General features: G+C 46.4%; 2 protein-coding genes and 2 long non-coding RNA genes across 9 annotated transcripts in view; 1 reads left to right on the plus strand and 3 right to left on the minus strand.

Moving 5' to 3' along the window:
- Nucleotides 1-10,541, plus strand: part of LOC118560417 (protein NLRC3-like) — a 70,630-nt gene that overhangs the window by 19,297 nt on the left and 40,792 nt on the right. Inside the window, exon 8 of the mRNA XM_036131403.1 lies at nucleotides 2,067-2,113. Within this exon, the coding sequence (XP_035987296.1) occupies nucleotides 2,067-2,113 (47 nt within the window). The remainder of the gene's footprint in view (nucleotides 1-2,066; nucleotides 2,114-10,541) is intronic.
- LOC118560464 lies at nucleotides 3,472-4,673 on the minus strand. Its single transcript, XR_004929365.1, has 2 exons — nucleotides 4,272-4,673; nucleotides 3,472-4,144 (listed from the first exon to the last, which is right to left on the minus strand). It is a non-coding gene; the product is annotated as an uncharacterized LOC118560464 (long non-coding RNA).
- Nucleotides 5,129-7,743, minus strand: LOC118560439. Of its 2 annotated transcripts, none has more exons than XR_004929314.1 (2): nucleotides 7,217-7,743; nucleotides 5,129-7,143 (listed from the first exon to the last, which is right to left on the minus strand). XR_004929314.1 is itself a non-coding variant. In XM_036131429.1 (2 exons), the coding sequence occupies exons 1-2, from the start codon at nucleotides 7,270-7,272 to the stop codon at nucleotides 6,529-6,531; spliced, it is 657 nt and encodes a 218-aa protein (XP_035987322.1). In that variant the 5' UTR covers nucleotides 7,273-7,743; the 3' UTR covers nucleotides 5,129-6,528. The 2 variants fall into 2 exon arrangements, 1 of the variants encoding a protein (XP_035987322.1); XM_036131429.1 differs by having other exon boundaries at nucleotides 5,129-7,129.
- On the minus strand, nucleotides 8,293-9,979 carry LOC118560452. 5 transcript variants are annotated; one of them, XR_004929339.1, is made up of 4 exons: nucleotides 9,802-9,979; nucleotides 9,656-9,718; nucleotides 9,495-9,587; nucleotides 8,293-8,601 (listed from the first exon to the last, which is right to left on the minus strand). It is a non-coding gene; the product is annotated as an uncharacterized LOC118560452 (long non-coding RNA). The 5 variants fall into 5 exon arrangements; XR_004929338.1 differs by lacking the exon at nucleotides 8,293-8,601 and adding an exon at nucleotides 8,881-8,933; XR_004929341.1 differs by lacking the exon at nucleotides 8,293-8,601 and adding an exon at nucleotides 9,202-9,233.

Here is a 10,541-nt window from a genome sequence, read left to right on the forward strand (position 1 = left end):
CATTGGTGCTCTGCATGTGAGGAATAAACAGTGGGAAAAATGCATAAATAAATAGTGTGAAGAGCTCCTTTAGAGGGAAGAGGAGGAATAATGGGTCTGAGCTGAAGCCCCTGATGTTACAAGTTCCTTAAAATGACCCTTAAAAGTCCACACCTAAATTAAATTTAAAGTAATTATGCTCACCTGAATTAAAGAACAAGGCAGCATTCCATTGAAGCACCGCTGGTTCTGTGTGGTTAAAAACAAAATAGCATGAAACACAGCTACTGACTCTCCTATTGACTTTAATTGGGACATTTTGGTACGAGTGGAAGGACATTAAACGTAGTGATTCACGTTTTGAAGGCTGGCCGCTGATAAAAGCACCTGGGTCTGAGGGAAGGGAGGAGAGAGGAGCAGTAAGAGCGTTGAGGCACAGAAACACAGCGCATGTAGTTAAAATAATGCAGAATTACTAAAAACCAAACTTATAAAGCAGGTGGCCTATTGGAGTCAGAGCCGTGACTGTGGGAGCTGAGTTTTTTCCACAGGAGAGGAGGACTAAACGGAGCAGAGCGTTTTAGTTAGGATTATTATTCATCTGGCACAAGGGACCTTTTTAGTTTATTATTTGCTCTTTGAGTGAAGCGACCACTGAGTTTGGTCTCCATATTCACAAGCATGGAAACAGGCCTGCAACGTAGGGTTAGCTTGATGTTTGCTGGCTTTAGCTTTAATTAATCAGCATTTAAGCAAATATTATTGAACTGTGGTTTTATATTGACACCCTGAGGGTTTTTATTTTAGTGTTTTATGCAGAGAAGCACTTGTTACTTGTCTTTATTTCATTTAAAAGTCCTAAAGTAGATTTATTTTATTCACCTTTTTTATTTCCTAAATAAAAGGGGGAACATTAACACTTTATACCAGGGGTGTCCAAACTTTTTTAGTGAGGGCCAAATCCAGAAAACTAAACAAAGGGCCACACTAGAGGTGCCATATTGCCACATGAATACTGTGTGTATTTCTAAGTCAGCTATAATGTGAAGAACATTGCAGTCAGTGGGAGCAGTGATGCTGTCCTTTGATTGAAGAATGGCTGACATGTCAGCAGAAAGTTTGGTGGTTGAGACACGAAGGACTTCACAGAGATGCTGTCAGTCATTCTGCTTCTCAGTCTGCTTTTGTTCTGATTTAACAGAGAAAATCTTTGTCCACATCTGGATGTTGAGCCCAACAGGCTCATCATTGTTTCTGCATGGCGTCTCATCAGAGGAAACTTGGCATTATCCAAACTCTGAAAGAATTCAGGGAGGGAGAGAAGCTGATGTTGACTCTGCAGAGAATCATCACATTGCATTTCAATCAGTTCTAACTGCAGACTCTCTTCCACTTCTTCTGCATCCACCAGGAAGGAGGTGGAGAACAGCTGGATTTGTTCTTCAATGACAGAAAAGTCTTGGAGACGCTGGTTGAATTCTGTCACCAGAGATGCAATCACAGACACATATTTCTCCTTTTTAGCAGAAAGGTCGGCCTTTGGAAAAGCAGACGTGATTTCAGACAGAGCAGGGAAGTGTGCAGCATTAAAGCCTCGTAGTTGTGTCTCAAAGAGGCGGAGCTTTACCCAGAAGGCTTTCAGGTGTGCATACAGGTGTGGCACCAGCTGTTCTTTGCCTTGTAGCTTCTTGTTCAGTGTATTCAGACGATGCGTAAGATCAACTAAAGATGCCAGGTCTGCCAGCCACAGAGGGTCACTTAGTTCATGAAGAGGTCGGCCCTTCTCTTTTAAAACCTGCTCCATTTCTGATCTCAGCCAATCAGAGCGCTGCAGCACAGAGCACGGGAATTTCCCACAGCGACACTAAATCCACTGCAGGTTGTAATGTTTCATCATCATCATCATCATCATGGTGTCTGTCTGCTCTCAGCTCTTCTTTCTTTCTCTGGATTTTTACAACAAGTGGACGTGTCCAAATGTTGGACTGGTCCTTTCTCAGTGGAGGACAATGTGTGTCTGAGAGACATGTAATGTCCATGTTTACTGCTGAAAGAGACTGATGGTCTGACCCCCCTCCTCCTTTCAGGGTGGAGCCTGCTGGAGTCCGATGGTTGACACCAGGTCTGAGGAAGTGTAAGTGTGTTTTTCATTTGATTCATGACAACAAAGCAGCTCACATTCAACCATCTTCAAACTGTCCATCACTCATTCAGGAGTCATCATCAAAGTGTCAATAAATGATCAATAACTGCAGCTGGATTGTCTTTGTTCTCTCCATCAGATTCCTGTCAACTCACAATCGACACAAACACAGTGAACAGATTCCTCAAACTGTCTGAAGACAACAGGAAGGTGACATATGTGGAGGAGCTTCAGTCATATCCTGATCATCCAGACAGATTTGATGTTTATCAGCTACTGTGTAGAACTGGTCTGACTGGTCGCTGTTACTGGGAGGTCGAATGGAGAGGATATGTTGATATATCAGTGAGTTACAGAAGAATCAGGAGGAAAGGAGACTGTTGGTTTGGAGATAATGATCAGTCCTGGAGGCTGAGATGCTCTGATGATGGTGGTTACTCTGTCTGTCACAATAACAGAGAAACATCTATCTCCTCCTCCTCCGTCTCCCACAGAGTAGCAGTGTATGTGGACTGTCCTGCTGGTATTCTGTCCTTCTACAGAGTCTCCTCTGACTCTCTGATCCACCTCCACACCTTCAACACCACATTCACTGAACCTCTGCTTCCTGGCTTTGGGTTCAGGTTCTGGTCCAGTTCTGGTTCCTCAGTGTTTCTGTGCTGATTGAGTCTAAAGAGTCTCCTCCTGTCAGAGAAAGCCTCTCCCTGTTGAACAGATAGTTCAGTCTGTTCATGTCTGTCTCTTTCACTCAGAAACACGTTTTCACATTCATGGATTCAATCTGTTTCTTTGTGAAACTCTTCTAAATGATTCCTTGGAAACTTCTTCCTCTTCCAGTCCTTTAAAGATGGAAGCTGGGATTATTCCAGGATCCACATGTTGTTTTTCTGCCTGTTTCCAGTCAAAGCTTCACTCTGAATATCAGCATGTTGACTTTCTCTCTTGGTTTTTTACTTTCATTCATCAGTCAGATTTCATTGAAATGTTGCCCAGTTTTTCTCAATCTCTGGACATTATCTGTTTCTGTCACCTCCTATTTTTCTAAACACTTTTTACATTCACATGTTAAATCTTCCTTTTGTATATTTGCTGCAGTTCTACTTCATGTGTTTTAATGTGTTGATGCTAATTTGCATCTTTATGCTGATGAGGTTTTTACTGTTGAGCTCTGACAGCAGAAATAAATACTTTGATGACCTTTAACCCCCAGGTCGAGAAAATACACGTAGGCTAAAGATATTTTTGTTGTATCAAGTTTTCATTCTTTAATGTAAAATCAGCTTAAAGCTGCAACATTTTATCTGGACTGGATTACAGATGTTTTCTAAATGAAAGCTTCTTTTTTTTTGTTGAGCAATAATTTTCTGACCAACTCTGCTGAAAATGCTTTTAAAGGCTTTTTGACATTTGGCAGATTTTTATTTCCAGTTGCTTTGACACTTCAGTGCCCGGTTAGGGACATTTCTCAACAATTCAGGTTGCAATTTATGTTACAGTCCTGCAAAGTCAAATAAAAAATCAACTATTTCAATGTTCTGTTGACTGACGGAGGTAAAAAATGATTTCAAGCGGGCACTGTGCCATCGTTGCTCTGGGATATCAAGGTCTCATTTCTTTATTTCACATTTGGTCTGGACTCTGAAGACATTTAGGAAGCATAGGAAACCGCCTAGTTAAAAGAGATCTCAGATTTTATTTTTATAAAGACACCTTTGCAACATTGACCTCATATTAAATCAAACTCTTCGTCTTTGCTCCCTGCAGCAGTGAGTCTTCAGGACGTTAAATAAATGCTTTTTTCAAGCTTTCTGCACAAAGTCCTTCAATTATAAACCGTTTTCCTGAAAACTGATGAAACTCCAAAAGAACTTTTCTTATTGACAGAAAAGATGTTGGTTTCACATCAAAGATTAGCATGAAATAAGAAATGACAGCTATTTGTCCATTGAGGCACAACCAGCTGAAACGAGGACAGCTGAACTGCACTGAAGCTTTGACGGTGGAGTCTTTTCCTCAGCCTGGCTGAAGGGAGGGAAGTGGTTGCATGAAGTCAGACAAGATACAGGACAGGCAAGGACTGGCAACAAGGTTTTAACCTGGGTGTACTGTTTATTCAGATTTGTTTTAAAAGTTGAGATTTGACTCTCACACTGCAACTTTAAGATGTAAGCTGCTGATGTCTTCATGGTGGACTCAGCTCATCTCCAGGTTCCTCACATCTCTGAGGTTTCCTCCTGGAGGACGGTCCTCACTGGGAGCTCCATCACTGCTGCCTTCAGCACATCAAACCTCACTGCACAGAAAAGCTCCTCATTTTCTCCATTAATGGACTTTGTTGCTTTCAGCTCCATTTTCCTTTAGACCATTAAAACAGTTTTTATTCTGCAGAATGACTGGAAACTGAGACACTTGTTGTCTTTCAGAGCCCGTCTGGGCCGGGACCCTTCAGGAAGCTTTTATTAGACTTATACGGTTACAGTGAACCCTCGTTTCTCACGGGGGTTACGTTCCTAAAAGGACCCGTTATATGAAGTAGTAACCTTTATTTATTTTTAGGGCAGGGCAACGATTAAAACATTTAATCGCGATTAATCGCCCTGATTAATCGCGATCAATCGCCCCGATTAATCATGATTAATCGCATTGTATTTACAAACTCCAAGAATGAATTCAAAAGTAGTGTAAAGAGCACTTTTATTTTAATGTTCTGCTGCCATATGAACAAAAGTGTTGTAACATTTGTAGCACTTATCAGTAACACATATTTAGTGTAAAGCTCAACTTAAACATGTAAAACAAAAAATAGCAATAATAATAAATTAAAGCTTATTGCCACTGACAGGGAATTCTCTTTATGGGGAAAAAATCTACCAAAAACAGGCAATTTCTGAGGTAACAGCAGGGAGCAGCATTACCATTTTATGTTCAATACCAAAGTTTAACTTGGCAGTGGTTACAACTAACTTGTTTCTGTCATATTCGATGCTGGAAGAACTTTAAACTGAAATGCTTGCTAACTCGATATGCTTGCGTTTATTTGACGTTGACACGCGGTTTTTTGTTGTTGCTTTCTCGCGTGCATATCCACCTTATTTTTGACGGAAACATGGAGGCAGCGAGTTGACGTTTGTTTGGGCGAGACTTCCGCCCGCTCACTTCCTGTCAGTGTTTAGCTATCTGAGAAGCGGCTCATGCGGCTACTTCGTCTCAAATTACTCGTCATTATGACTTCGAGGAAGACCGGGATCATTTGTGTGGTTAGAGGTTGTCATAGTAACGGGTGTAAAAGAAAGGTTTACGTGGAGCAGGAGTGTTTTAATCATCGACCGTGTACAAAAGCTGTGGATACGAGGCGCCCTACTTCATTCACCCTCAGCCGAAGAATGAGGAATCCCTTCGCCTGTGGTTAAAAGCTTAAAATCTGAAGAAACCACCGAAGCGACCATATGTTTTTTTCATTTTGTGGACAAAAGACCAACATAAGACCACATGACGCCAGAAAAGTGTCTGGGCTGCGAAGTTCCATAAAAAAACAAAACCAGGAGACGTCAAGAGGAGAGAAGACAGGTTAGCTAATGTTTTGATATCCTCTCATAACATCAGTTAAATCCCAAACATTACAAAATTAACTGACCAGCAATCTAATCACAACGAGCCAACGGCCAGTATGTTTCTGAATCAGATAATTCATCAGCCTACCTTCCATAAGTCGCCGCTGCATGACTGAAGGCTTCCCCTGGAGCCGCAGCATCAGAGCGCTCTGAGGTCTCGTAGAGCCGATTGATGCAGTCAGAATCCAGCAGCGTGAACGTCGGACTAGTTTTAGCTTGAACGGACATCAGCCTCCATGAATACCAGGTCATCCATGTTGATATTTATTAACACCGATCCAACTCTTTCACTGCGGAGGTTCGCTTCGGTAAAGTCGCACAGCAGAGCCGTCCGCACCAAGTAACGACACAAAACAGGTTAAAATGTCCTCGTACGTTATATGAGGCCACTTCTTTGTATCATCCACTCACTCATGAATAGTTTGAAGCTGTGGCCCTGACCTGCCACTTCGATCGCTCTGCAAGTTTTGACACTGTTGCCGCGACAGTTGATCATTTCAGTCAAACTAATGTTATTTGGCCGAGGGAAGCGCTGAAACGGAAGTGCGGCACACACAAACGGAAGTTGGACAGACCTTCACAAAATAAAAGCATGTGAGCAACATGCGTTAACGCGCGTTAAAGAAAATATCGCCGTTAATAGTCTAATGAGTTAACACGAAATTAACGCGTTAACTTGCCCAGCCCTAATATATATATATATATTTACATGTTATTGGTTTTGTTACTATTATAATCATTATTATTATCATCATTATTAGGGTGGGTTTCCCGGTTTCTTCAGCTGCCGCTGTTCTACCAGCCACTGCTCCAAGGATTTGCCCCTGAAGCACTGGGGCAGAAAGTGGCGCTGCTGAATCGGCTGTGGCCAAACTCTTTTGTTTTTGGCTGCCCACATTTGCTGCACTTGTTAAAAGCCACTTCTCTCACATACTTTTGTTTCTGGCTCCCGGTGGCCTCCTCTTCTGCCCTGCGTCGCCTGTTCCTCTCAGTGAAGCGGCACACAGACGCAGGAGCAGTGGGTGCAGGAGCCACCTGTGTGGCAGGTGTTAAATAAGGAGCCAGGGGAGGAGCAGCCCTGTGATGACCTGCTGCCATCACTGTCGACCCAGGGTTCAATAAAAGAAGCTGAGCTGGGATAAGAAGAGGAACTGCTGGGGTGACGGGCTGCAGGACGGTGGCACTAGCAGGTCGTCTGCCTGGCCGCAGCTTAGGAGCCTTACCTGCTCTGTTTGGCGGGAGGGCAAACTCATGCTGGAGTCCTGAGGGGGACGGTGCTTCGTCCAGCTTCTCCCACGGAGGAGGCAGCTGTGAGCTGGCCACAACGATGTGGTCCTCTGCAGCAAGGCCCTGGGTGAGGATACTAATCTCCTGCGTGCTCTCCCTTCGATTAAACCTGCAATCAGAAAACTGTCACCATTACAATTAAATGTGATACTTTTATTTCAAATGTCAAAGTAAAAAAAAAAAGCATTGTGCTTACCACTGTGTCAGAGTCCTCTGATTGAGGACAAAAAGCTGCAGAGAGGTGGCCTCCATCAGGGGGGGGCAGTCCAGCACCAGGTCTCAGATGTGGTGGTAGTCGGTGAGAACTTTGGTCCACCGAGGAAGCCGCACTCCATCCTTTTTTGTTGGGGACTTGTGCAATGAACACAATTTAATGCACAGAGCCTCAACTAGACGACTGGTGCTGGGCCACTGAGCCGGTCCCCCTGGAGGACCAATCAGGCTCCTCTTGACACTGTCCACACCCGGGGTGACGCCCGTATTCTTGGGGGCCTTAAAGCGGCCGTGTGCCAGCTTGGCTTGGTGCCTGGGTTGGTAATGGATCCTCCTCTTGTCCAGGTCAGAGGTCACAGGCAGATGACCTCTGACCTGCTGCTCGTCCAGGTAGAGAGCCTGACGCAGGGTCACCAGGTACTCGGCCAAGTCCTGGACCTTATCCCAGCCTGGGATGCCGTCAGGTCCGAGGACTGCAGCCTGCATGAAAGTATTAAAATACAAAATACATTACAGCATGTAAAATCTCAGTGATGCTGCACTGAAGCTAACGTGTCGTCTACTCACAGGGGCCATTTAGTTTAGTGCAGCACAAGCATATTATAGAACATTGCTGTTATCATTAATGTGTCATGCCTGTATGTCAGAAGGGCGGAGAATTTCCTGCAGTGTCCCATGTCCAGCTGTCCCAGGATGTCCAGCTGTCCCAGGATGTCCAGCTGTCCCAGGATGTCCTCTGTCCCAGGATGTCCAGCTGTCCCAGGATGTCCAGCTGTCCCAGGATGTCCTCTGTCCCAGGATGTCCTCTGACCCAGGATGTCCAGCTGTCCCAGGATGTCCAGCTGTCCCAGGATGTCCTCTGTCCCAGGATGTCCTCTGACCCAGGATGTCCAGCTGACCCAGGATGTCCAGCTGTCCCAGGATGTCCTCTGACCCAGGATGTCCAGTTGTCCCAGGATGTCCAGCTGTCCCAGGATGTCCTCTGTCCCAGGATGTCCTCTGACCCAGGATGTCCAGCTGTCCCAGGATGTCCAGCTGTCCCAGGATGTCCTCTGTCCCAGGATGTCCTCTGACCCAGGATGTCCAGCTGTCCCAGGATGTCCAGCTGTCCCAGGATGTCCTCTGACCAGGCCGGATACTTCTTCTTGCACCCTTTGCATTCTAGATACTCTGAGGTCATATCATACCACCATCTATGTCCAGCACCTTGACCACAGTGCTGTACAGGCCAGCTGCTGTCAGCCTGTGACTATTGCAAGCTGGCTGGACACAGATGATGGACAACATCTTCAGAGGCATCCAGAGAAACAAAGGGCGGCAGAAGAAGAGATCAGGAGAGGCAGGAGGCTGGGTGAAGGTGGTCGGAGGCTGGGGAGGAGACCACCAGGAGGTGAGCTGTGGCACCAGCTCTGGCTTCCCTGTTTTAGGGTTAGCCCTGAATAAAGCCTTCAGGATCCAGTCCTGCTGGAAAGATGGAAGATGCTCCTTCCAGTGTCCAGGAAGCTCTGCAGGGGGCTGGAACACGGGGCCAGGAGTCCACAGCGCTGGAGGAGCAGGAGCAGGAGGAGGAGGAGGAGCAGGAGGAGGAGGAGGAGGAGCAGGAGCAGGAGCAGGAGGAGGAGGAGGAGGAGCAGCAGGAGGAGCAGGAGGAGGAGGAGGAGGAGGAGCAGGAGGAGGAGGAGGAGGAGGGCCTCTTGAGGCTGGAGTGGAAAAAGTTCCAATTAGTTTGTTGTTAAGCACAGACTGTCACAGCCTTTCTTTTTCAGCACTACCAGACAGCTACAAAGCTACAACGTTTAGTGCAAAGCATGATGGGTAGGAGAGAGACAATATGATGAGGAGAGGGTGAAGTTATGGAAGGAGTCAGTGAAAAGCATTCTGATTTTCACCCATGCACCATTAGGTCAGATACAAGAAGAAAAGTGAGCTGGGATGAGCCAAGTGTGAAACAGAGCAACAGCAACACTAGGAGCTCCTCTAACTCCAACATTGTGCAGCCACTGGGGGGGGGGGGGGGGGGGGGGGGGGGGGGGGGGGGAGCAGGGGACATGTGAGACGACAACAAGGAGCGTTGGTCGCTGATCGGGATAAAATTAAATAAACATACACCTTTAAATACCCTTTTTGCTTTGCAGAGTGAGTGTAGACTGACACTGGGATCAGTGCTAATTCTCTGTGCAATAAAATAAAAGAACATGTTGGGTCATTTAAAAATACTTATAAACACACATTACTTTGTGAAACGTTTGTGATTCACATACCTTGAGGAAGTTTTTCCTCAGCTTGCGAGGCCACAGTCACCGTCTCCTGGTCGTCTTGCTCCTTAAAAAAATCCCCAGCAGCAGCAACAGCGTCTGTAAAATAATAAAGTGAGCACACGTCGCCAACATCCAGTATCTGCATGTGTGATAATGATGCTCACCACAGTTAAAGAGCTGTCTGCGGGCAGCGGATGTAGACGGAGAGGGGACACGTGGCACTGGAGCTGTCAGAAGTTTTTTAATTTGTTTTATTTATATATTTTTTTTAATATGACGTATACAACATGAAAATCACCACAGTACTTACAGGGTTTGGCTGGAGAAACAATTTTTCGTGCCAACTGTGAGGGAGACAAATGCTTCCCACGTGCCAGCAGAGCGTTAACGCCGTCAGCCGTCAGGGGCCTGCTCTGAGTGGCAGCAGGTGGAGTGGCAGCAGGTGGAGTGGCAGCAGGTGGAGTGGCAGCAGGTGGAGCAGCAGCAGGTGGAGCAGCAGCAGGTGGAGTGGAAGCAGGTGGAGCAGCAGCAGGTGGAGTGGCAGCAGAGGAGGAGGAGGAGGAGGAGGAAGGAGCTGTCACAGTGGGCAGGTGGGCTACAGCTGAAGCCTGCCTCTTCAGCACATAGTCCTTGAAAAGGGCCATGTTGGTGTTTGGCCTTTGCTGTCTTCAGGTAGGTGACCAGAGCCTGGGCCTCCTTGCCTGGCTCCTCATACACCTCCTTCATGGACCTGCCCTTGAAGTCGCCAAACTCCACCATCAAACACCCAGAGTCACCGCTCCTCTGGGCCTCCTGGAGCAAGGCCTGCTTCTTCCCATACACCTCCACAGCCTCCCCTATCTCCCTGATCTGGGAGGTGTACCTGAGAAACAGGTGTTTGCTGGCCGACAGCGGCTCCTCCCTCTCCTCCTCCCCCGTGATGCTGCTGACCAGCTACACCGCGTAACCCAGGGAGTTCTCCAGCAGCCAGCGGAACCTCTGGTTCTGGTGTTTTCCAAACTGGATCTTACAACGAGCCAGAACCAGGAACTGGTCACCAGGATCCCCTCC

This window comes from Fundulus heteroclitus, unplaced genomic scaffold (genome assembly GCF_011125445.2).
Source record: "Fundulus heteroclitus isolate FHET01 unplaced genomic scaffold, MU-UCD_Fhet_4.1 scaffold_43, whole genome shotgun sequence".
Lineage (NCBI taxonomy): Eukaryota > Metazoa > Chordata > Actinopteri > Cyprinodontiformes > Fundulidae > Fundulus > Fundulus heteroclitus.

Coding starts and splice junctions, on each gene's coding strand:
- LOC118560439 (XM_036131429.1), bottom strand. CDS start 7,272: ATGGAGGCCACCTCTCTGCAGCTTTTTGTCCTCAATCAGAGGACTCTG. Junction 7,130..7,216: donor CAGAGGACTCTGACACAGTG/GTAAGCACAATG, acceptor TTCTGATTGCAG/GTTTAATCGAAGGGAGAGCA.